Source organism: Vipera berus (genome assembly GCF_964194415.1).
Source record: "Vipera berus genome assembly, chromosome: 1".
In the NCBI taxonomy this organism is placed as follows: Eukaryota; Metazoa; Chordata; class Lepidosauria; order Squamata; family Viperidae; genus Vipera; species Vipera berus.
Window position 1 is genome coordinate 38,065,837 of NC_138202.1, and position 27,127 is coordinate 38,092,963.

General features: G+C 37.8%; 1 protein-coding gene across 1 annotated transcript in view; it reads left to right on the plus strand.

The window, feature by feature from the left end:
• The first annotated feature begins 144 nt into the window (after positions 1–144).
• Positions 145–27,127, plus strand: part of SETD3 (SET domain containing 3, actin N3(tau)-histidine methyltransferase) — a 61,815-nt gene continuing 34,832 nt past the window's right edge. Inside the window, exons 1-6 of the mRNA XM_081313863.1 lie at positions 145–308; positions 11,572–11,681; positions 11,998–12,090; positions 17,827–17,975; positions 22,214–22,286; positions 23,119–23,375. Coding sequence (XP_081169989.1) covers positions 11,579–11,681; positions 11,998–12,090; positions 17,827–17,975; positions 22,214–22,286; positions 23,119–23,375 — 675 coding nt within the window. The 5' untranslated portion in view covers positions 145–308; positions 11,572–11,578. The remainder of the gene's footprint in view (positions 309–11,571; positions 11,682–11,997; positions 12,091–17,826; positions 17,976–22,213; positions 22,287–23,118; positions 23,376–27,127) is intronic.

The following is a 27,127-nucleotide window of genomic DNA, read 5'->3' on the forward strand; positions in this document are numbered from 1 at the left end:
TATTTTCGCTTGCTCCTTTCCTCTCCTTTACACGCCCAGTCCTGCAATAGGCGAGAGAGGCCAGGGAGCGGCTTACTGGATTGGTCAGCCGTCCTACGGAGAGAACTGGAAACCAATGACCGCGGCGCAGTTCTTGGGCTGGAAGGCGGAGCAAAAGGCGAATGAGGGCAAACGCTGGGTGTCCGACGGCGAGGGAGTTTGTGTCGATGCGTGTGTACCGCGCGCGTGCGCGCGGAGGTGCCGTGGTTGGTTTAGCGGTCGCCCTCTCGCTCCCCTTCCCCCCTCCACAACCCGGGCAGAGCCGTCAGGTGAGAGGATTTTGAGTCCCTTGTTGTCGTCGGTAAAAGGTAACGGGGAGGCCTGTTCTGTCACACCGTCACTCGTGCAGATTTTACTATGGGCCTTGACTTGGCCCATTTCTTCCTCGTCCCTGAGTACTGGGGGGCCCTCTCAGTCCGAAGGATCGTCACCTGCGGCGGGCGTTGTATTGGACAAGATAATCCAGACTCGTGATCTCCGCCTGCCCTTCCTCTCCCCTCTCCATAAGATCACGCCCACATGGTTCCGTGTTGATTAACCTGGAAGAATAACCGTCGCCTCTCCTTGGTTGTAATCACTGTTCACGTGTATCTCACAGTTGCCCTCCCTGAAGGATCAGGAACCGTTGCTCTTTATGTAGCGTGTGAGATCTTTAGAACAGCGTTTTCCAACCTTAGGAACTTGAAGATGCGTGGACTTCAACTCCCAGAATTCCCCAGCCAGCTATGCTGGCTGGGGAATTCTGGGAGTTGAAGTCCACGCATCTTCAAGTTCCTAAGGTTGGAAAACGCTGCTTTAGAAAACACTCCTGTTATCCAACAAAACGTATCTAGAATTGCAACTTTTGATTGTGTAGCCTGAGTTAATCCGTTGCAGTTAAGTTTGAAAATGAGCCTCGTCCCTTGAAGTTGGGGACTTTTTTCTTCCGATAAAGGTGTACAGACCAGTCGAGAAATTTTTTCCTGGCAGCTCTCAGGGCCATCACTTTAAAACATAACGTTTAAATTGTATAAGCATTAGTTTGTTCCGTTTGTAACTTCCCTTATCCATCCACATACTAAATTCTGCATTTCCAATCCCCCGTCTTTCATAAATAAAATCCCAATTTAACTAGTATCTCTTACTGATCTTTATAATTGTATTTAATATTTATGACTTCTTAGGCCATCTTAATATCTTCATATTTGCCCCTCTCTTCTGCATTTTAATTTCTTCTTCTGTCGGTGACATGCCAACTCTAGGTCTCCTTTTTTACCAGTTCTGTTTCTTTTTTTTCCTTAGTCTCTCTTAGTTAACTCACTTTCTCTTTACTAGAACTTCCATCCTGGCTTTCTCAAACATTCTTCCTTGATCTTCATGTGAATGCTTTTCTTTTCAATTAACCACATACTGATAGTATTTACGTAGTTTCCTTTTGTTTTTTGTGTATAATACAGTTATTCATCTGGATCTGCTATTCTGCTATATTCCATTCTTCCTCCAAATGCATATTTTATCCGTGGGCTGTTAGGCTTTTAAATGGGACATAATCTTATGCAGAATTGACTTGGGAGGCTGGTGTGTGGTGTAGTTGGTTCACATAGTGTGGTGGGATGGAGGGTTTGTTGTCATTGTGTGTTGGGGGGAGAGAGCGGGGGGGGGGAGGCTCAGCTAATCTTATTGTACACATGTACTTTGACAATAAGGGTTTATTTATTTATTATTTATTTATTTATTAGGGGTTAGCAGTTTTCTGCAGAGGTTTTGGACTTCAGCTCCCATTAACTTCAGTTGTAGTTTAAAATATTTGGAAAATATTCTAATACTTGCTGTGATTTTTTTCTAACTATTATCCATTTTGTAGCCTTGCACACACGATAGTAATCATGTTTGGATTACTATGTGGTATAGATTTACTTTCCTGTATTACTTTATATGTCTTCTTTCTGTTTACGAGGAAGAAAGGTTCTCCTTTATCAATATAATATTAATCTTTTTTGATAATTGCTATAATAGTGAATATTGTTAATGGTTTCGCAAATTTGTAATAAAATTTTATATATATCATGGAATTGCTATCTTTTAAATCAACTTGATGCAAACTTTATAAAACATCTTAATGGAACTTTACTAACAGCAAGAAAAATGGTAAAAATACTAAAAACAATGCATTTACACTTCCTTGAAATGCATTATTGTCATTTTTAAATGAGTGGATTATTTAGTTCATCTCTTTGTTTTACTAAACTTATTCCTTTAGGCAATTGTGGCATAATATAATCATGCTATGTCATGCTTATGGAAAATAAATAGATTAAGGTTTAAATTTTATGACATTTTTGGAAAGTTTAGAAAAGTTTCTGGTCGTTTTTATTTTGGAGGAGAATTGTTATTCATTTTGATTTTATTTTGTATAGGTAAAAATGGTGTTCAGTAAACATATCTGATAATATATGTCATTTTTAGCCATTTTAATGGTATTTAAATTCCTGATAATTGTCAGGTAAAATAACATTTTTTTTGCAAGCTCTCTTTGAATGACATTGCATATAAATAGTATGCAGGAACACCAGTTTCTTCCAGTCTAGTGCCTCTTATTTGTTCGCTCTTCCACTTTTTAACACCCTCCTTTTTCTCCCTTTCTCATATCACTGTAAATTGCCAAAGAAGTGGCAGTTTTTATTTGAAATTTGATTTGCCTACCTGGAAGGACTATTGAAATGAAACCAAAGTCATAGAAAATTAGACCAAGGTGTATGAACTGTCCTTTCCTGTTTCATATAAAAAATTAAGATGCAACTGATTTTGGAAAATTATTGCAATTTCTTGTTTGTTTTTAACTGTTATTATACATTTGATCTGACTATATTTTCACTAACACCAAGTGATTCACAGAAACAAATCTTCATTGTGTTATTTTTATTTATTAAATTTACAAGCCACCCATGTCACTATAGAGTGACTCCAGGTGACTAATTATTACTATTATGCTTTGTCATAGACAGCCAGATATTCAGACTGCATTTGGCATTTTTATCCCCCAGTGTGTCCTTCTCAAGGACTTGAGATATGCAGAAGTTGTTTGATAGTGTTAATACTATCAACACAGGTTGTAAGCTATTTTTTTAAAGCTGCCTTTTGCAATTGACTGATGATTTGTCAGTGTCATTGGTGTTCAAGTAATGCTCCAGTTGTTTTGGGATTGCACTCAAGGCCACCTATTAATATTGGTACTGTCTTTACTTTCTTTTACCATTGTGGTTTTACTTTTATTTGCAGGTCTTTGTATTTTTATTATGTTCTCATTTCTTTCTCTTCTATTCCGCTGTCAATTCCACTATCCAGACTTTTTTGTCTTTCTTATCAACAATTGTTAAGTTTGGGGTATTATGCAGCACATTCTTGTCTGTTTGAATTCTAAAGCCCCAGAGCATTTTAACCTCATTTTCTGTTACTGTGCCTACTTTTTGGTCCCAGATCTTGCTTGCAGGCAAATGATACTTCTTGCAGAACCTCCAGTGTACCTTTGTTATTGTTTTTATTTTAAATTTATTGTGGCTGCTCACTCACATAAACTATTAAACTAATTGTCTCCTATTTTTATCTAATCAACTGGGGGGGGGAATCAAACAAACAGTTAGTGGTCCTTACCTAGCTACATATTCTTCTCAAGTTCTTCATAATGAAAAGAATCTATTTTTACATAATAAAAGATTATCCTTCTTACTTTTCCATGACTTGTCTCAACACTTGAGTCCAATTCAAGGTAATTCTAATTGACACTATGTGCAAAGGAAGATAAAAATTTCTCACACTGAAGCCCCAATTATTCTAGTTCCCCTTCTCCAACATACAGTATAATGAATCTAGTAAATGCCATCTATTCTGCACAGATAAGGCACCGTGCTACGGTGGTTCTCCTCCTACCTCCAGGGCCGCTCGCAGTCGGTGTTGACAGGAGGGCAGAGATCCGCCCCGAGGCCTCTCATTTGTGGAGTCCCTCAGGGGTCGGTTCTCTCGCCTCTCCTGTTCAACATCTATATGAAGCCGCTGGGCGAGATCATTCGTGGTTTTGGGGTGGGGTATCACCAGTACGCTGATGATACCCAACTTTTTCTTTCCACCCGAACCAACCCAGTGATGCCCTCTCCGTGATGTCCCGGTGCCTGGAGGCGGTTCAGGTCTGGATGGGGAGAAACAGGCTTCGTCTCAATCCCGCCAAGACTGAGTGGCTGTGCATATCGGCGTCTCGGGTTAACCAAGTTATTCCACCTCTAATGATGGGGGGTGAGGTGTTACCCCCCGTTGATAGGGCTCGCAACTTGGGCGTCCTCCTGGATTCACGGCTCAATTTTGAAGATCACATAGGAGCCGTGACCAGGGGGGCTTTTGCACAGGTTCGCCTGGTGCGCCAGTTGCGTCCCTATCTGGACCGAGACGCCCTACGCACAGTCACTCATGCGCTTGTGACCTCCCGTTTGGACTACTGTAACGCTCTCTACATGGGGCTGCCCTTGAAGACCACTCGGAGGCTTCAACTGGTGCAGAATGCGGCCGCGCGAGTTGTAATGGGGGTTTCCCGATACTCCCATGTAACACCTCTACTCCGCGAGCTGCATTGGCTTCCGGTTGCCCTCCGGGTGAAATTCAAGGTGCTGGTTATTACCTATAAAGCCCTACATGGCCTGGGTCCGGGTTATTTGAGGGAACACCTGCTGCCGGCATCAAACGCCCTTCGCCCAGTGCGCTCCCACAGGGAGGGTCTGCTCAGGGTTCCGCCGGTGAGAGATTGCCGGCGGGTGACACCCAGGGATAGGGCCTTCTCAGTGGGAGCGCCTGCCCTCTGGAACCAGCTGCCGGTGGAGCTGAGAACTGCCCCCGACCTCCGATCATTCCGCCGGGGCCTGAAGACCTGGCTCTTTGAGCTCTCGGGCCCAGGCTGAGGAGAAATTTTTAATTGGGGTTTTAATTGTGTACAGGGTCAATTTAATATTTTTTAATATGGTTTTAACTTTTGTATGTTGGATTTTTTAATTCCCTGTAAACCGCCCTGAGTCCTCAGGGAAAGGGCGGTATACAAATGCAACTAAAAAAAAAAAAAAAAGTGAAAGCTTGAGAAGTGGATTCTTTTTGCAGTATACATTGTACATAGTACAATGGGGCTAATGATTGCCCTATTCCATGTTCGATCTGATCTATTAAGTTTATGCTGTCAGTAAAATAAGTTTAACATACTTTTATAGTATGTAGATGGTGTGGAAAAAAGCTATTAACTCTTATTATTTCACAGTCACTTTCAGGTTGTTAGGGGATTTAGCTGACTAATAAACATATCTGTCATACTCCATTGTGATAACTAATGTTAATAGAATTAAGACAAATACTTTCTATTGTACAACTATCTTGCTGTTTATGAAAGGAAATTTGAAGGGACAGCTTCACTAAAGTATCAGTTACATTAGCCTGAGTACTAATTTTGGATCTTGCAAAATGTGATGACTGCTTTCCCCGCTTAAGTTCCTGCCCTTTTTTGCAATAGTAGCTAGGCGATTAATTATAAAATAAACTTTAAATCTCTTTAAGATTGAGTGGCTGTTAGCTAAAAGAAACAAAGCTGAATCCTCTGTGTTCAGGGCCTGCATACTTATAATTATTAGTTTCTAAGAACAAACAGAATGGCTTCCAATATGTTGTGTTTTCCATTATTCCACTGACTGACAGCAGCTGATTTATGGGCTTAAATGTATTTCTAGTCTAACAGTAAAGCACTTGCCTTCTCAAAAAGGGAACAATTTGGAAACTCTTTTGGTTGAAGGAAATGTGTTTTTTTCATAGCTTATTTGGTTACCCAACTCCTATTCTCAAAGTTCAGTAGTCTTTCCCAACACGATGTCCCCAGATTGGTTGGGCATTATTTTCCATAATTACATTGGCTATGTTTATTGGAATTACATAAGTTGTAATGCAACACATTTGGAGAACATCAGGTGAAGGAAAGTTGTTTTACAAGATTTTACATGTTTCATTCACATTATGTTTCCTAATTGTGATCTCAGAATTTCAGTCATAGGGTTTTTGGTTATTGTTACCCAGTTTTGGTGGTGCAGTTAATAATAATAATGTTGGAAAGGGACCTTGGAGGTCATCTAGTCCAACCCCCTGCTCAGGCAGGAAACCCTATACCATTTCATACAAATGGCTGTCCAGTCTCTTCTTAAAAACTTCCAGTGTTGGAGCATTCACCACTTCTGGAGGCAGGTTGTTCCACTGGTTAATTGTTCTAACCGTCAGGAAGTTTCTCCTTAGTTCTAGGTTGCTTCTCTCCTTGACTAGTTTCCATCTGTTGCTTCTTGTTCTGCTTTCAGGTGCTGTGGAGAATAGCTTGACTCCCTCTTCTTTGTGGTAGCCCCTGAGATATTGGAACACTGCTATCATGTCACCCCTCACTCTTCTCTTCGTTAAACTAGACATACCCAATTCCAGCAACCGTTCCCTATATGTTTTACCCTCCAGTCCCCCAATCATCTTTGTTGCTCTTCTCTGTACTCTTTCTAGAGTCTCAACATCTTTTTTACATCGTGGTGACCAAAACTGGATGCAGTATTCCAGGTGTGGCCTTACCAAGGCATTGTAAAGTGGTATTAGTACTTCACTTGATCTTGATTCTATTCCTCTGTTAATGCAGCCTAGCACTGTGTTGGCTTTTTTGGCAGCTGCAGCACACTGCTGGCTCATATTTAAGTGATTGTCTACTAGGACTCCGAGATCCCTCTCACAGTTACTACTGTTGAGCAAGGTACCACCTATACTATACCTGTGCATTTGATTTTTCCTGCCTAAATGTAGAACCTTACTTTTTTCACCATCGAATTTCATTTTGTTAGATAGCGCCCAGTGTTCGAGTCTGTCCAGATCCTCCTGTATCTTAAGCCTATCTTCTGGAGTATTGGCTATTCCTGCCAGCTTGGTGTCATCTGCAAATTTGATGAGTTCCCCATCTATCCCCTCATCCAAATAGTTGATGAAGATGTTGAAGAGCACTGGGCCCAGAACAGAGCCCTGGGGCACCCCACTACACACTTCCTTCCATGTAGATGCAGTTCCATTGAGGACCACACGCTGAGTACGGCCTGTCAGCCAGCTACGAATCCATCTAGTGGTGATGCTGTCTAACCCACATTTTTCTATCTTATCAAGTAGTAGGTTGTGAACTACTTTATCAAATGCCTTACTGAAGTCCAAGTAGCCTTGGTGGAGCAGTGGGCTAATGCCTCCTTAAGTAACACCAGCTGCCTGCAATTAGTGCAGGTTCGCATCCCACCAGGCTCAAGGTTGACTCAGCCTTCCATCCTTCCAAGGTAGGTAAAATGAGGACCCAGATTGTTGGGGGCAATAAGCTGACTTTGTAATAATGCCGCTTGGGGGGGGCGAAAGCCCTAATAAGCAGGCATATACATAGAATGAAGGCTATTGCTAAGCACATTGGTTTGTGCTTAAATTGTAAGCCACCCTGAGTCTTCGGAGAAGGGCGGGATATAAATGGGATTAAAAATAAATAAAAATAAAAATAAAAAAGTAAATTATATCTACAGCATTCCTCTGGTCCACTAATTTTGTCACTTGGTCAAAGAATGCAATAAGATTTGTCTGGCATGATCTGTTTTTGACAAACCCATGTTGGCTTTTAGTGATGACTTTGTTTGCATCAGAGTGTTTGCTGATTTGTTGTTTGATTATCTTTTCCTGAATCTTCCCAGGTATTGAAGTCAGGCTGATAGTTTCCTGGATAGTTTCCTGGATCTATTTTTTTCCCTTTTTTGAAGATGGGAACTACATCAGCTCTCTTCCAGTCCTCTGGTAGTTCCCCAATGCTCCAGGATCTTTGAAAAATATAGTTCAGTGGTTCTGAGGTCACGTCTGCCAGTTCCTTGAGAACTTTGGGGTGTAATCCATCTGGTCCTGGTGATTTGAACTCATCTAGGCTGGACAGGTGCTCACTTACCATTTTCTTGCCTATCTTAACTTGCGTTTCTATTCTGTTTTTATGGCACTGGTTTTGGTATGTTGTACTGTTTTTTCCCTTTGTGTAAAGACAGATGCAAAAAACGAATTAAATAGTTCTGCTTTCTCCCTATTGCTTGTCACCTTCTTGCCACTTTCCCCCACTAATGGACCAATCATTCCCTTAACTTTTTTCTTGTTTTTTATATGTTGAAAGAAGCATTTGTTGTTATTTTTGACTTTGGTCGCAATCCTTAGTTCATTTTGAGCCTTAGCTTCCCTCACTTCATCTTTGCAGGGTCGGGCTATTTGCTGATATTCTGCCTTAGTTATGTGTCCCTCTTTCCAATTCTTATACTTGTCCTTTTTATCTTTCAATTTATCAGAGAGTTCTTTATGCAGCCATGCTGGTTTCTTTTGAGAGCTGTTATTTTTCTTCTTTGTTGGTATTGTGCTAGACTGGGCCTTTATTATCTCACTTTTCAAAATTTCCCAAGCTTCTTGAGTTGTTTTCCCCTTTAGGATTCTCATCCATGGAATTCTTCCCAAGGTCTCTCTAAGTTTATTGAAATTAGCTCTTTTAAAGTCCAAGACTCTAGTTTGGCTGTGTTCTATTGCTTGTGCTTCCAGAATGTTGAATTCCAATATTGCATGATCACTTCCCCCCAAGGTTCCTGTGGCTTCAACACCTTCTATCATTTCATCTCTGTTAGTGAGAATTAAATCCAATATGGCTAATCCCCTAGTTCCCTTCTCTACTTTTTGGGAGAGAAAGTTGTCTGCTAGGTTTGTCAGGAATCTGTTTGATCTTCCACTTGGTGCAGAGTTTGTCTCCCAGTTGATATCAGGGTAATTAAAGTCCCCCATTACTATTCTGATGTGCTTCCTACATACCTTAGTTAGCTGACTAGCAAAAAGTTCATCTATTTCCTCTGCTTGGTTGGGCGGCCTATAGTATACACCTATGGCAATGTCATGTCATTTTTCCCCCATTTTATATTGACCCAAATGTATTCAAATTTACAGTTTTCATCAAGTTATTTCTTATATATAGAATATCCTTTCATTAGATATTTTTGAAGAAAGTTCTCTGCAGTGAAACTTTTTTACTTCTTTCAATTAGGCCTCAAGTAAGAAAAAACATTTTAAAATCTAAGATTATATTCTTATTCAAATTGTTTACCTGTATATCAATTTAGACTCTGAAAAGCTAAATATGTGTATTGGAAACAGTTGTGGAATTAATTGTCAAAGATTTAGAATAATTACATGCATACTAATTTATGTTTATTTTTTGTCTTCCCTTCCTATCTATTTATTAGATGTTAGGTGTTACTTGATGGTCTAGTTTTGAGTGAAGGAAGTACATAGAAAAATATTCAGTGTCATTATTCAGTTTATTTACCATCATAACATTCTTACATGAACTTATCTTACAAATAAAGCCATATTTTAATATATATTTTTGTAAGTATGAAAGACTATTAATCTTTCTAAATGAAGTGATACTGAACAAAATATATCAGTCATGATATGGTATAATAATTCACATTAGTTATATATAAATACTAGAAACACAGAATAATTCTAGAGTACAAGCTATGATGTGATGTAATATGATAATTCATGTATCTCCTTACAAGTAATTTTTCATGCTTGGTTTCCTGTGCTCAGTGACATTCAGAGAACTGAAGTTGTTAATGTTCATGAATATATAGTTTATAGAATTGTTTTTTTTCTTATAGAACACTTTACAAAGAATAGTACATAACTTTGAATTTACTGAGTTAGGAAGTATTCAGATTTTTTGAGATAGTAAATGAAAAGTAGAGGTAGAGCTATTTATTTGATAAAAAATCAGTTAGAATCAGTCTCTTTGTATGTGTGTTAAATGCAGATAATGATAAAACCTTATGATATATAGGCCAACAGCCATAGGCTGGAGTAGATATTATCTAGTGACAATTATGAACTTTTTCTTACAGAAAGAACAAGATAATAACAAAGAAATTATAGCTGATTTATTGAAGGCATTGAAAAGTTTCAAAAGAACCAATACGCATTCTGTCTATTATTTGAGGAATTGGTCAACTCCCTCATTCCCCCTTCGTGTATCAAAACTAAGTCTGAACTCTGATTGCAATGAGACTATGTTTAGTCCTTAGACATTACCCTGGACTTCTTTGAGACTACCCAAGGATATTATATGTCTTGCTCTTCCTCTTGGTATGATCTTGGTTAATTAGGTAACTATGGTGTTGAATTGCCTCCTTTTGTACTTGATCTGCCTGACAGTGGACTGGTGGAGTCCAAACTCTTTGAAAATGGTTTTGTGACTTTCCATCCTGGTGAGCATCAACAACTGTTTTTCAGAGGCCATCTTCTTTGTTTACGCCATGACACACTTCCACATACATGTTTGTGAAGATCAACATGTGTATGTGGAAGCCATGGTGGTGCAGTGTTTAGAATGCAGTATTGCAAGCTAACTGCCTAAAGCCAGGAATTCGATCCTGACTGGCTCTAGGTTGACTCAGTCTTCCATCTTCCCGAGGTCAGTAAAATGAGGACCCAGATTGATGCGGATATTTGTAAAGCACTCAGAGTGCTGTAAAACACTATAAAGCGGTATATAAGTAAGTTCTATTATCAAATTTTGACTGTGTACCTTTGTAGTTTTTGAGATACTTCAATATGAATGTTTTCAAATTCAGTAAGCTGAGTATACATGTTAAACATTCACTTTTGTTTGCTTGAGTATTTTTTAAATTTTCTTTAATACTATCTATCAGTTCTTACATACATGAAAATCCAGTTGCAGTTGTTGAACCTTCTTTGTTTCAAACAGGAAATGAACAAGGCTGTGCAAAGCATTAAAATGAAAGCACATTTTTCTTGAAGCATTAAAGCAACTATGTCCTTTGCTTAGCCTTTATCATTTTTGCATGTATGTATAGGTAGTCCTCATTTAATGATTGGCAATTCTGTTGCTAAGCAATGTGATTGTTAAGTGAAATATCATATAACCAGACTGGACTTATTGGCATCATTTCTATTGCAGTTGATCATCCATGGTCATTAAGTGTGACATCACATGTGCAATTTGTGACTTATTGCCAGCTTCTCATTGACTGCTTATTGGAAGCTGGCTGTGAAGCTGACAAATGGCTATCAAGTGATAATAAGTAAGCAGTGGTAAAGGAAGGGTTAAGTAAATTGGATTTTACTGTTGTCTTTGGGCTTGGGCTTGATAGGAATACTGTGACAGTTGTAAATTGCAGGACCAATCATAAGTTTCATATTTGCTGAACAGAGCAGTCATTAATTGAGGATTACCAGTTCGTGTATAGGTGGGTCTCTGCTAGTTACTGTGGAAATTACTTATTACACATACATGCAGAGACAATTGGACAATCTTCATATCAGCTTTAAATCATATAACTGCTTTGCTGTTTGAGAAGATGTACTTTGAAAATCATCTCTTTTGAATGCCCTGCACATCTTACATATTAACTAAAGAATGCTGCTTATTTGGTTGTTATTCTCTTAAAGCTAGAAGATGGGGAAAAAAAGCCGAGTGAAAACACAGAAGTCAGGTACTGGAGCTACAACAGCTGTCTCTCCAAAGGAGATATTGAATCTGATTAGTGAATTGTTACAGAGTAAGTATATTATCTTAAATTTTTTGACAGGGGAAGGGAATAAGAATATCCACATGAAGAAGAAAAAATGTTCAGAATTCAAACATGGAAGCAGTGCTTGTTTAGAATATTTTTGTTGAACAATTGCATGTACGTCTTCTGTTTTCTGGGTTTTGATATTGTATCCTGAAATATTTTAGAGATTTTTAGGTTTTCTAGATTTATGTTTCTAGTATTTAGAATGAATAGGATTTATGTATAACGTTTGTATAATAATTTTCTGATGAATGTACACATTTACAGACATACCAAATTAAGTTTTTGCTTATGCTTACAGAATGTAGCAGCCCAACCCCAGGTCCTGGAAAAGAGTGGGAAGAATATCAGCAGATCCGAGCTCTTGTTGAGAGAATTCGTAAAAAGCAGAAAGGTATGTGAAGAGAGCAGGGTCTGATAGATTATGGTAAGAAGTTGCTTTGAAATAATGTTTAATTGCCTTCTATTGGTTTTGAAATGTATTGTTCAGGTTGTATCTATGTTATTTTTTTCCCCCATCTTTCTCAGTTGCCACTGTTGCGTTAGTGAAATGGTTGGCCATATAAATAGATTTAAATAAATAAATTTCAAGCAAAATTAAGAGTCTTTGGCTTTCTAAGATTGGTTGGATTTTTTGCCTACATTTCAGCATTTTGTTACTTGGTAGGTAACATCTTCTGTGCTAGAAGAATTGGGTTTGCTGTCTATTTATATACACTAGCTTGCCCTATCAGAATTGGTAGGGGTGTTCTTTTCTTCGTGGTGGTTCCTTGATTAGGCTATTTATTGTGTATCCTTAATTTCACAACACTTAGGGCTTGCAGTTTCAACTGGGAAACTAAGCATCCTAGATCAAGTTAAATCCACTTACCCTATGGAATTCCTAGCACTCAGGGAAACCAGCGATCAACATGTACATAGAGATAAACAATATTCACACACCATTCAAAAGAGACGATTAAAAAGCTGAAAAGGAAACAGAAAGACCAGAATACCTCCTCTCTAGCAAGGAGGATTAAAAGCATGATTAATATCAGACAGACAAGCAAGCAATAAACAATACTCTAAATGAGGAGCTACCAACTTGGAGAAAAAATCAAGTATGAAACAATAACTTAATCAAGAAATAAGACGAAAAGTCACACCCTCATCAATACTGACAAAATTATTGGCAGTGCACAATTGATTATTTAGTTTTTATTAAAGCAAGATTTTATAGGGGGGAACCTTGTTAAAATCTTAGTGGATAATCTGATTTATTATTTACTAGTAATGATTATAGTGAAAGCAATTTGTTTCGAAAGATAAGCATTGTATTTATATATTTTTCTTATTTGTATCAAGTTTTTAAAAGTTTAATCAAAGTACATATTGAGTGTGGAGAATTTTAATGATCAAACTACATTTGGGAAATAATGTTCTTTCATTTTGTATAGTGAAAAATTATTCCATCTTAACTGTTCACTGAAGGATTCAACATGCATATTCACAATTTAGAATGTGCATATCCACAAGTGGGAGAATAACTTGAAACTGCTTCTTCGGTGGTTTTCTTCACAGTTGTGAATGAAAATATTTTGTTTATAAAAACTGCAAATTAATAATGTAAATATACAGCATAAAAGTTTTAATATTTGTATTCAAATTTCAATAATTTACATTTCTTTCTGTGTATAGAAGTACATGCATATTCCTGTACCCAGCCCACCCACCTCTTTCTTACATCCAAGTAATCATTAGATATGTTCTCTGTTTAGTTTTGCTGATAACTTTGTCCAAGGTAGCATGGAAGGGAAAACTATGTACAGAAGGAATGTTCCTGCTTGCCTTTGCTGGTTCAGGAGCTCTTGGTATTAATGGACATAAATGAAAAGCCACTATATCATCTGCAGGCACAAACAGACATTCAAAGCTGGAGACTGATTTGTCATACAAATGTAGTTATAGCCTGTTCCTGAAAATTGTATGCTTCTAAATGAGGGAAAAAAATTATTTGATCTCTTGCTGATTTTGTACATTCGCGCACAGACAAGGAAATGATCAGTCTATAATTTTAATGACAGGCTTATTTTAACAGTGAGAGACAGAATAACAACAAAAAAATCCAGAAAAACGCATTTCAAAAAAGTTATAAATTGATTTGCATTTTAATGAGTGAAATAAGTATTTGACCCCTTCACAAAACATAACTTAGTAGCTGGTGGCAAAACCTGTGTTGGCAGTCACAGAGGTCAGACGTTTCTTGTAGTTGGCCACCAGGTTTGCACACATCTCAGGAGGGATTTTGTCACAATCCTCTTTGCAAATCCTCTCCAAGTCATTAAGGTTTCGAGGCTGACATTTGGCAGCTTGAACCTTCAGCTTTCTCCACAGATTTTCTATAGGATTAAGGTCTGGACTAGCCACTCCAGGACCTTAAGGTGTTTCTTCTTCAGCCACTCCTTTGTTGCCTTGGCTGTGTGTTTTGGGCCCTTGCTATGTTGGAATACCCATCCACAACCCATTTTCAGTGCCCTTGCTGAGGGAAAGAGGTTCTCACCCAAGATTTGATGGTACATCCATTGTCCTTTTGATGTGGTGAAGTTGTCCTGTCCCCTTAGCAGAAAAACACCGCCAAAGCATAATGTTTCCACCTCCATGTTTGACGGTGGGGATGGTATTTTTGAGGTCACAGACAGCATTCCTCTTCCTCCAAACATGGCAAGTTGAGTTAATGCCAAAGAGCTCGATTTTGGTCTCATCTGACCACAATACTTTCAGCCAGTTCTCCTCTGAATCATTCAGATGTTTATTGGCAAACTTCAGACAGGCCTGTACGTGTGCTTTCTTGAGCAGGGGGACCTTGCAGGCACTGCAGGATTTCAGTCCTTCACGGCGTAGTGTGTTACCAATTGTTTTCTTGGTGACTATGGTCCCAACTGTCTTGAGATCATTGACAAGATCCTCCTGTGTAGTTCTGGGCTGATTCCTTACCATTCTCATGATCATTGAAGCTCCACGAGGTGAGATCTTATATGGAGCCCCAGACCGAGGGAGATTGACAGTTATTTTGTGTTTCTTCCATTTGCGAATAATCGCACCAACTGTTGTCACCTTCTCACCAAGCTGCTTGGTGATGGTCTTGTAGCCCATTCCAGCTTTTGTAGGTCTACAATCTTGTCCCTGGCATTCTTGGACAGTTCTTTGGTCTTGGCTGTGATGAAGAGTTTGGAATCTGATTGATTGATTGATTGCTTCTGTGGACAGGTGTCTTTTATACATGTAACAGGCTGAGATTAGGAGCACTCTCTGGAGCCAGAAATCTTGCTGATTGATAGGGGATCAAATATTTATTGGACTTATTAAAATGCAAATCAATTTATAACTTTTTTGAAATGCATTTTCTGGATTTTTTGTTGTTATTCTGTGTCCCTTACTGTTAAAATAAACCTATCATTAAAATTATAGACTGATCATTTCTCTAATTTGTTTATTAATTTCATGACTGAATCAGTGAACAAGTCACACTATCATGCCCCCAAATTAGCAGACTTCAAAATTGTGATACTTCTGTATGTACATGATGCAGTTCTCAACTGTTACTGTCCAATAAGGCTTACGAACACAATGAATTCTATAGTCCAATACTATACACAGAACAGGTTGGTACTAGCAAAAATCTAAAGTCATGGTCATTACTTCAAAGACCAAAATGGAAACACATTTAAATACTTGGCAATGATTTTCCATCCCAAGGAAACTGGATGGCCTGTTGTGATTATGTCTCCCGGTTCTTCAACAGTCAGTCATCAAGCATTTTTCTTTAATCAGAGGCAGATTAGTACTAGCAGTATTAAAACTTTTCCATGCTACAATCTTGGCCCAATACTGTAAGGAACCCTTCCCTCTTTTGGGAAGAATGCTCTTGTGAGACCAGAGTTTCATCATAAGTCATGACAGTCGTGTCAAGGCACCCAATTTTAATGGCTTTTTTTTCTTTTCTAGTGGTCAATTGAACACTGCAGTTGTTAAGTGAGTCAATGCATTCCTATTAGCATTTTTTGCTGAAAACTGGCCGCAAAGGCCAGTCTCCGACAAAAGTTGTAAATCGTGTCATGTGACCATGGAATGCTGCAAATGCCTATAAAGGCGAACTGATTGCTAAGTGCCCAAAATGCAATCAATCATGTAACCACGGGGGGGGGGGAGTGCCACATGGGAATACTGGAACCAGTTTGTTAACATCTTGGGGGGGAGTCCATGATAACTTCAAATGGTTGCTAAGTAATCAGTCATTAAGCAAGGAATACCTGTATCTAAAGTTGAGGTTAGGGCATTGAGGCTAATGTTAAACCACTAGCTAAAGCTTTATTTCTTCTCTCAAGTTTACATCCACTAATAATGGGAATGATTTTCATCAAGTCAGTGGGTTAGGATGCTAAACTTGTCGATCAGATGGTCGGCAGTTTGGCGGGTCGAATCCCGAGTGCCGCGTAACAGAGTGAGCGCCTGTTACTTGTCCCAGCTTCTGCCAACCTAGCAGTTCGAAAGCACGTCTAAATGCAATTAGAAAAATAGGGACCACTACGGTGGGAAGGTAACAGCGTTCCATGCACCTTTGGCGTCTAGTCATGCCGGCCACATGACCACAGAGATGTCCTCGGACAAGCGCTGGCTCTTCGGCTTTGAAACGGAGATGAGCACCGGCCCCTAGAGTTGGAAATGACTAGTACACATGTGCGGGGGAACCTTTACCTTTACCTTTTACACAAAAACAAATGGCATAAAGGATACCAACATTCATATGATCCTTGGAGTTTGTACCAAACAAGCAATTCTGCAAAGAAGAAATTATCTTGAATTCTACCTACATTTTCCAAATTAAACCTTTTCTCTAACTTAGGTGTAATATTTTTCCATTGATATTATATCATCTAAGACCCCATGTGAAAATCATGTTTAGAATATGTATTCTATATATAATGATAGAACATATAGTACTGGGGATATCAAAAGTGTCCAGATGTATTGTTGACTATAGAATGTATAGAATTTTTAATCTTACCTTACGTGGTTAGAATTGCTTACATCCTTACATCTCCCAAACTGATATACACAACTAAATCCTTTTCTTAAACTACAAATCTATAGCAACACATATCCACTATAGATAGTTCTCATTTAATGATAGTAAATGACTACTGCAATCCTTACAGTCCATGTTTGCAGTCCATGTTGTGTTGTCAAGTAAAGATTGCAGGTCATTAAGTCCTTGTGACTTTCCACCAGCATCCAACAGCAAAGTCAGTGGGGAAGTTGGCAGGAAGTTACAAGTTTTGGGCTGTTCACAAACAGACTAGTGTGCAGGTAAATGGCTGATGTGGTGTGAGTTAGACAAGAGGTGGGTGCCATGGAGAGTGGAAGGGCATGGATGTGGCTGCTGCAGTCTGGCACTAGTATGACTATATGTGGGGTGGATGTTCCAAAGGGTGGGAGGGCATATGAGTGACTTCTGCAGCCATGGGTGAGTTCACGTAGGTGGGGAATGGGTGCTGTGGAGTGTGAGAGGGGAAACAAGACAGTGTTGGTAGTGAAAGTTATTTACAGGAACAACTTGTAACTTTCTGTACTGGCTTCTCCATTGACTTTACTTGTAGGAAGCCAGCACGGAAGATCACAAATGGTGATCATGTGACTGGGGTACTTCAACCATTGTAAGTATGAGCTGGTTGCTAAGTGCCCAGATTGCTCTCTCATGACCATGGGGTTGCTGAGGCGGCTGGGACTTTGAAGACTGGTTGTAAGTACTATAGTACCACTCATTCAGCACTGTTGTAACTTTGGACAGTTGCTGGATGAGTCATCATTAATATATTTACAACTGGTTATTTAATGATCATTTGGAATTACGGCCCATAAAGCACTTCCAGCTGTCATAAAATGTGTTGCTCCTTCCCTGCAGCCACCAGTCAACTATTGATGCCAATACCACCAGCTCATTAGTACATGCAGTTTACTTGCACATATACTCAAGATGCACTGTTTTGGTTCATTACATTTTTCACATGTCAGTGATAAATAAATACATAATGTACATATGCTTACTAATAATAATTTGTGTATTTTTGTCTCCAATTAAATGTGAACATAGGTTTATCTATTATATTTGATGGGAAAAGAGAAGATTATTTCTCTGAATTAATTAAATGGGCCGGAGAGAATGGTGCATTCACAGATGGCTTTGAAGTAGCTAACTTTGAAGAAGAGGGTTTTGGATTAAAAGCCACACGTGACATAAAAGTGAGTAAAAGATTACTTTGGTTTTTTTAATCTTTATTTATTTCTAAATATTTAATGCTGCTTCATCAAAATAATCTAAATGGTTTACATAGGTAACCACAGAGATAAGTGTGTGATTCCATTCCTATTCATAATTTTGGAAGGAAATTATACCATGAAAAATGGGATTGCCAAAAATGAGGTATTTTAAATTTCAATGATGCAATCTTGGGATGCTGCAAGATCATGAGTGAAATGCTAGTGGTTTCGTGTGTATGCCCTCCTTTGCTTAAGGGATGGCAAAAAAGTGTCAGAATATTTAATTATCCTTGAGTAGATTTGCCAGCTTTTTATAATTGTCTGAGAACTATACCTCTCCTCTTCCAAATATAACCATTAATTTACTGTGAAATATATAGTTATTATTTTGGTCAGAAAAAAATGTATGTAACATACACTAGTGCTTACAGTCTTGCCAGATTTTTCAGAAATGCAGTAGACACTAAACAATTAATTTGTATCCCGCCTTTATTATTTTTTCAAGAAAAACATCAGTTTGTTAGGAATCTCATCCTATATAGAAATGGATCTAGGAATTACTTGGCTTGCGCATCTATTATTGGTCAGTTTATCTCATAAATTTCATTATGTTCATACTGAATATAACTGTCAACATACAGAAATAAATAAATAATATAAATATTAAATTTAAAGTAACAAAATATTTTAAGAGGTGCTAAACACACATTTATAAGCAAGTACACGTTATAATAGTACCTCTTCTCATAGAGCCTTAACAAGGAAGCAATGGCAAGCTGCTTCTGAAAAACTTTGCCAAGAAAACTACAGTAACTTGTCAAGGCAGTCACTAGGAGTCAACACTGACTTGAAGGCACACAAACATATCTCTCCACATATACTAATTTCAGAGAAAAAAATTAGGGATTGTTGCCTTCTAAGAGATGTCATGCTTCAAAATGCAATTACAATGTATATATAAATGCCTTTTAGGTTTCATCGATTAGAACCATAACATAATGTCAGTAAAAAGTTTTATTTTTTTTCCAAGTTGATTGTTATACTGAATTATATGTGAATAATATAGAATACAGATAATAACAGTACAGTGCTATTTATACAAGTAAAACTAGAAATAGTTAATAATGTGATAATTTATATAAATTAAACCTTTAAAGATAAGTTTATACCATTTTTAAATATGATTTCTAAATTTGATAAATTTGGACCATAATTCTTTTACTGTTGTGTTGTGAGTAGTTCTTAAGTTTTCAATCCATTTTATCATGCAATTTATTTGTTCCCCCTCCATATCATATCTGAATATTTTATATCTACTGCCTTAACAGATGGTACTGATTTTGTATGTTTCAAATTCTGTTATATGTTTTAGTATTCTTCCCTCATACTTAACGTCAGAATTTAGCCTTACAACAATTTATCCTCGACTGACAAGCATTCATCCAGCAACTGTTTCAATTTTTGACAGCACTGAACTAACGGACTTATGATCCATGCCTGAAATTATGACTGCTGCAGGACCCTTGCAGTCATGTGATAAAATATTCAGGAGCTTGGCAGCCTGCATGCATTTACAATTGCAGGGATACTGCATCTCCCACCCATCCCCCATTTGTGCACTTTTGTCCCCCTTTTGTCCCAGCTGACCTTCACCATCATCCTCTTGCTCCTGCTGTTCATGAGGCATGCCTGAACTGGCTGTATGGGGCTGGCTCTGTTTATGAAAAATAAAAGCATAAAGCAGCTTAAGTGGACTGGAGAGTGCCAAAACACCCCTTTGTGCCATGCTTCTAAGCCATATGTAGCTGGCTTTGGTCTGTGAAAAAAGCAGAAAGCTTCTTTTTCCATTCTACACTGCATAGTGCAAGCCCCAACCCCGCCAAGCAGTGTTTTGCAAAGTTAAACCAATAATTGTTTTATTGCATTATAAAATGTAAATAATATATTATAGAATACAGATATAGCTGAGAAACCTGAAATTGTTAACATGATGATTAGTTAAACTGAACTTTAAGGATGAAGAAAAAATATATTAAATATAATTTATAAAAATGTTAATGAACCTAAGATTGCTTAAATTGTACAATTAATGCCAAGTACAACATTGAATTGTTTTATAACATGATTTCATTTCAAATTTAATTTCCAGAAATCTGGATAATTCTATATGTCTTTCCAATTTTGATACATTTCTTGATTATTAGCTGTCATATGTTGATTATTAGCTGTCATATGGCTACTGCTAAGCTTGTAAGCCACCCTGAGTCTTCGGAGAAGGGCGGGATATAAATGGAATTAAAATAAATAAATAAAAAATATGTAGATGGTTAATTGACTGGGTTATCTTACAGCCAGATACTTCACACAATAAATTAATTTCTCCTTGCATTAAGTATCTTGTAATTATTTTTGTTTTGTGGACATTGATTTTATATCCAGAGGATTCTCAAAAGTTGTGAATTGTTTTCATCAACTGTTTTACTGCCCTTTGTAGTTTTATAATAGTTAATACTATTTTGGCTGCATAACATTTAAGTTTATTCCTCTCCACAGGTTTTAAGACCTGGCATTTGTTTATCATCTCAGACTTTTTCTGTCAATATTTCCAGACCAATGTTAGGAAGAAAGCTGATAGAAATAGTCCTTGACTTCTGATTACAATTGGGACCATAATTTTGTTTGTTAAACAGTATGGTTATTAAGCAGGTCATCATATCTCATTAAGTAAATTTAACAGTCATTAAAATCCTCTATTGACTTTGCTTGTTAGAAGTCAAGTTGAAAAGTCACAAATTGCAATCACATGACTGCAGGACCATGCAACCATCATAAATGCAAGTCAGTTGCCAAGAGCCCAGATTGGGATTTTGTGACCATACGGATGGTGTGACATAACTTTGTGAACACTTTCTTCAGTGCTGTCATAATGTCAAATCATTGTTAAAGAAATGGACATAAGTCGAGGACTACTTGTATGCTTGTCTTGTGCCTTTATCTAAGATAAACTACTGCAAAAATGGCAACTCCAAGTTATCAGAGACATTTTCTATAGCCAGAAAATACCGTGAAACTTTCTTCCTCTTTTTTGAGCCCTGGTGGCCCAGTGATAAGAATGCAATATTGGAGGCTAACTGGCCATAGCCAGGAGTTCGATCCTGATAGGCTCAAGGTTGACTCAGCTTTCCATCCTTCTGAGGTTGGTAAAATGAGGACCCAGATTGTTGGGAGCAATGTGAGTGGCATAATGGCCTAGAGCAGTGGTGGCAAACCTTTGGCACGGGTGCCAGAGGTGGCACTCGCAGCCATCTCTGGGGGCATGCCTGCCGTTGCCCCAGCCCCACCTCCCCCCCTCCTCACCAGCAGCCCCCCTGGAGGGGAGTCATCCCCAGGCTCGGTCTGCGCGAAGTAGCGCAGCTAAGAACATGGCAACCGGGCAGCAGAGACAAGACTCTGCTCTCATGCCCCTTCGCGTGCAGATGCTGCTGTGGGGCACGAGCAGAAGGCGTGGCTGCCATGGCGCTGCAGGGCTTCCTGGGTGATCTGCTGTGGCAGGCAGTGGGTGGCCCTATGGGCAGGTGGGGTGGGGGTGGAGCAGGGCAGGCAGGGGGTGGGGTGGGGCGATTTTGGGGCACTTGGCCTCTAAAAAGTTTGCCATCACTGGCCTAGAGGTAGAGCTCTCATCTCACAATTGGGAGGTTGAGTTCAATCTTAAGTAATAGCAAATATTCCTTTCTCTGGGTGCAAAGAAAATATATGCTGTGAGCTCTGCATAGGCGTCAGGTAGGGCATCTGGCAAGTAAATGTTCTCCTTTATTCAGTCACCCCGAATCCACCTCATTGCAAAGGATTACAGTCATTAAAAGAAAAAAAATTGTTGGGGTCAATATCCTGAATCTATAAACAGCCCAGATAGTGCTGTAAAACACTGTGGGATGGTATATAAATCTTAAGGGCTAAATGCTATTTTGTTGAAAATATTTACAAAAATTTGGATCGTGACAGTCATCCTTTGTTCATTTGGCATGGAATGGCCCACATAAAGAGAAATGTACATCTCTTATTTTATGCCTAGGCAAATAAAAATTACATGACCAAGAACTTATCCATTAGAGAAAACATGCAACTCATGTAACTGTAAATTTACAAAAAAAGAGCTGGATTGCTATCTAAAATCTTATGTTTATTTGATGTATATAATATTATTTTTGTGGCTTTTGTAGGCAGAAGAACTTTTTCTCTGGGTTCCCAGAAAATTGTTGATGACTGTAGAGTCAGCAAAAAATTCAATTCTGGGTAAGAAGAATTTTTGAAAGTATTGACAGATAAGTCTAAGGTGTATTTATAGGATGTTTTTTTATGGAATAATGCTGTAAATCGTCAGGTAGAGTTAATAGACAACCAGCTATTTAATAATAGTAATAATTAAATGTCTGTCATTAGGTAGTGATATAAAGGGAACTGGGAGAGAAATTATGAATAATTATTTGTTTGGAAAAGCTAAGATTTCTATTTTAGTAAAATTCCCAAATTTGATAAATGTTTGAGTATTCTTAATTCTAAATGTTTGTCCAAGTCATATAACTACAATTTATTGTGTGCATTTCAGAAAAAAAATTGAACCAATGAAATAATATAATGAATAAACATAATCCAACAAACCTAAATTGTGTCAGTAGATTTAAAGTTTTTTTATGTTAGAAGATTTAGGAATAATAAAGAACCATACTGTAAAACCTGATAGTTTTTTTAAATAAAAGTTACCTCTGTATTTTTTTCATTATAGAACTTTCCTCCTTAATATTTAATATGATGGTCTATATTTAAATTATTGTCTTGTCTATTGAAAGTTGTAAAATAAATGTAGTATTTGTTTTAAATTTTGATAGTATGTTTGAGAGTTTTATCAGTTCAGAAAGGCAACATATGAAGTAAATAAATAGTACTGAAATTCTTAAATAATTTAGCCAATTGCTTTTAGAGATCTTGTTTAAAAAATTAAGGGAATGCCTATGATAAGAGATAAAAGAAACTCTTCTGGTATAAAATAGTCATTTGTTAACATTTTTTCCTTCATAATTTTAGAGGGACTAAGATTTTCTTACAGGATTTTTCTTTCCTTTTTAAGGTTCTCTGTATTCTCAAGATCGAATTCTCCAAGCTATGGGCAATATCACATTAGCTTTTCATCTTCTCTGTGAACGATACAACCCTAATTCATTCTGGCTACCTTATATCCAGACCCTCCCAAATGAATATAATACTGCTCTTTACTTTGAGGAAGAAGAAGTTCAGTATCTTCAGTCAACTCAAGCCATACACGATATTTTTAGCCAGTATAAAAATACTGCCCGACAGTATGCCTATTTCTACAAAGTTGTACAGGTAAGAGGCTAAAACAAAAGTTGCAAGTATATATGAATTATATGCCTTAAAAAGCACATAAATAAATTAAAGGTTCCATTTTGTATTAGTTTTGAGTCAGGGATGACTCACACCCTGGACGGTATCTCCTTACACTCCTACCATCCGTACCAACAGGCTGAAAAATAGCTTTTATCCGTGGGCTGTTAGGCTTTTAAATGGGACATAATCTCTGTGAACTTATGCAGAATTGACTTCGGAGGCCGGTGTGTGGTGTAGTTGGTTCACATGGTATGGTAGGATGGAGGGTTTGTTGTCACTGTGTGTTGGGGGGAGAGAGCACGGGGCGAGACTCAGCTAATCTCAATGTACACATGTTGTACTTTGACAATAAAGGTTTATTATTTATTATTATTATTCAATCATTTTTGTGTGGATTGGATAGATAAGGGGAACCATTGTTACGATTCTTTGTATATGTGGCCTTTTTGTTAACTCCATGTTTAAAATATAGCTTAAGGCACTGAACCTCTTATACCATTAAGTGTTTCAAGAGATAAAATTGAACCCTATGTTCTTCTACTTAATACATCTATAGACTGAGTATGTACAAAGATGTTTGACAGGAGCATGTTTACAGGTGAGGTAGAGCAGTACAAGAAGAGTATATTTTCAGTGATGGATTGGTATCTTGGATCATGGCATTGTGGCCTTTTAATTAACAGTACTATTTTCTTCTAAATGCTTCTGCTTCTAACCATTTGTTCGCTGTGCTGTACCAAGCTTTTTCACAATTTTTGTGTAGGTGTCCAGAGTTACTAAGGCATTATATTGCAAAGACAAGAAAGTATTCTCCATGGTTAACGTAGTGACAGAACATCTTATTAGATTTGATTTTATGACACCTAAAAATCAATCAAAATCTCCTTAGATAACTATTGCGTGCATTAAGCTTTTATTGCAAAGAATATTTCCTACACAGAACTGTGTATATCATATAGTAAGATCTTTCAATGCTGTTGTTTAAAGAAATAAAATCTCTGTTGAAATATATTCTATTTCCTGCCTGCCTTTATTGAATTGTAATGTCAATTTACAACATTTTTGAACATTTTTAATATCTTAAAATGAAAGATTTGTACCTAGTATTGGTATTATCATAAAAACATGTTGGAAATTATGTTAGGCAAAGTAGTCACAGATTGCTTTTAAAGCTATGTTAGTTTTTTCCAAAGAATATAAAAAATAAAATTTCTTATTTTAACATTTCTTTTTATGTGAAGTCAGTCTTTAGTTTATTTGCTTAATGCATCTAGTTTGGTCTAAAGTTGCAGTGCTAGGTAGCATTTTTTTTAGTTGGGTAGTTCAAACATGCCTGGACAAATAGTAAGATATTGTGATAGAATGATGAAGGCTGAAAGATTCAAGTATCTTCCCTTTAAAACAGAAGGTGCTCTATTGTCACGCCAATATCATAGATAAGCTCTAGCATTTTAAAAAAGAAAACTGGCAACACAAGACTTTTAATGTTGTTTTAAATGATTTTTTAAGTATGTGTGCCATATGCTTCCCTAGTGCAAAGTTAATAAAGTGTGCCATCAAGTGACATGATATCCAGATTATATTTTAAGTGTAATACTGACATTTAAAAGTAGACAAGTGTGATCATTAGCATGACAGCATTCCAAAGTGAAAGATGCATTTTGAAGGAACAATAGAGTGTCTGTATTCTTTCAGAAGAACTTTTAAAAATCTTGTGTTCTATCTAAAATTGTTTTTAAGTTGGTAGTAGTAATGTATCACAAGCTTTATGGTATAGTAACTTGAACTATTGTTATATTACTGTTATGAGGCCTCTTTATCATTATACCATAAAAATGACTTACAATGACTGATTTGGATTCAGTTACATATTATTCCATCTAATGGATATTACAGTAGAGAACGTAGTAAAAATTGGGAAAATATCTGTTTATAAGAAAGATGTTTGAAGAAATAAATATTCAAAAGTAATTTAAAACACAAGCGGACATGATTCACCTAGAATGTTAATTACTAATCGAAAAGGAAAAACTGATTCATAGGTACATAGTGGGTGATGAGCATGGCTTTCTAGGATGGCTTTCTAGAAGAAGACATATAATTAACTAGAGCCCAGACCACTTTTAGTGGCCAGAAGACTACAAATCAAAAAGTATCTGCTTTAGTTTTTGTCCTTACTGTATATTTACTTGGATAGGCTCAGGTAAGTCATTCTCCTCATGCTTTTCACTATGAGAGATAATAATGCTGACATGCTTATAAAAGAGCTGTTAGGAATATCATTGGATAGTGTATATTCATTGTTCACTATATAATGTTGCCTAGTATTTTAATAATAGTATTGTACCTGATCGGAAGATGAAATGGTTTAAAAGGGTAACAAGGTGTATAAATCTTTGATCTATGTATTTTTAAGAATCATGCAAACCAGATTTGCTCTGTGATGTTTTTGTAATATAGTTGAATCTAAAAACTAGTTCCTATTGTCTAGCTCTGTATATCACACCACTATGCTTATTGGTTTACAAACAATAAAACAGTTTTCTAAGTTAGGTTATAATCACATAGTTGATTTTTAATGAATAATACAGTGTCTTAATGAAAGCAGCAGGAGTAAATTTTCAAGATGTTATTTTTAAGCACTTTTAGACTGCAGTTATTCTGAGTAACCTTGAAAACTAAGGGATGCTGTTTCTTCTGCATCTCTTGTACAAGTTTATATATTCAAAAATAGCCGTTGCTATTGGCAAAGAAACAAGAAGTGTAATGTAATTCTTAAAATAGACATAAGGCAATTGACAGAATATCTTAAGCTTGAATTTCAAGAAAAATAGGTACAGGTATTCCCTGAGTTACGAGTGTTCACCTAACACTTGTTGGAAGTTACGTGATCAGCGCCCCCTAGGGTTTATGAACAAGTCCCAAAATTATGAATATTGCAGCACCATGGCAGTTGTTCACTCTTACAAATGACCACAGAGGCTCTGCAACATTAGAGTCGGCTTGGAAATGCTTTTCACGCTGACAATGGAAGCATGAGATTGGAGTTGGCCAGGTGCAGGAACCAATGCCATCCGTCACTCGGGTGTGCTGCTCGCTTGTGTACACCGGCCTTAGTTTGAGGGCAGAAATAAAGCCTTCAGTTGAGCGGGGAGGCATCGCGGGGCAAGTCTCCTTGCACCTGTGTCTAAACTGCTGGTGGCGGCAACAGCCACCTGAGTGGCCACAATCTCCCCTCCCCAGCAGCCACCCCCCCTGCCTGATGTCCTCCTTGCCTGACCAGCTGGTGGCAAAAATCCTGACCGCTCTTCTCCTTGTCACCCTCCACACTCAAGCATCAAGCAGCAAGCAACAGCTTGAGTTTCTCCACCCATCCAAAAGGAAGAAAGTGGAGGCACAGAGCAGAATTGCTCTCAAGAAGCCGCGGGTCTGCTGCTCGCTTGCGTGCGCCAGCCTTATTGAGATCAATCCCGCTGTGTGCCTCTGGTTCTTTCCACTTGGACGGAGCGGAGAAACTCAAGCCAGCTGCTGCTCAAACACTTTTTATCCAAAGGGAGACCTGAGAGAGATTGGAAAGTCTGTGTGATTGCCAGTGGGGCGCTTCAGAAATGGAGTGTTCCTTTCCGTTTCTAACAGCAATCCTGCTTTGCACCTCTGCTTTTCAGATGGAGTGGAGAAACTCAAGCTGCTGCCACCACTTGAGTTGGGAGGACAACAAGTAAAAGAGCGGT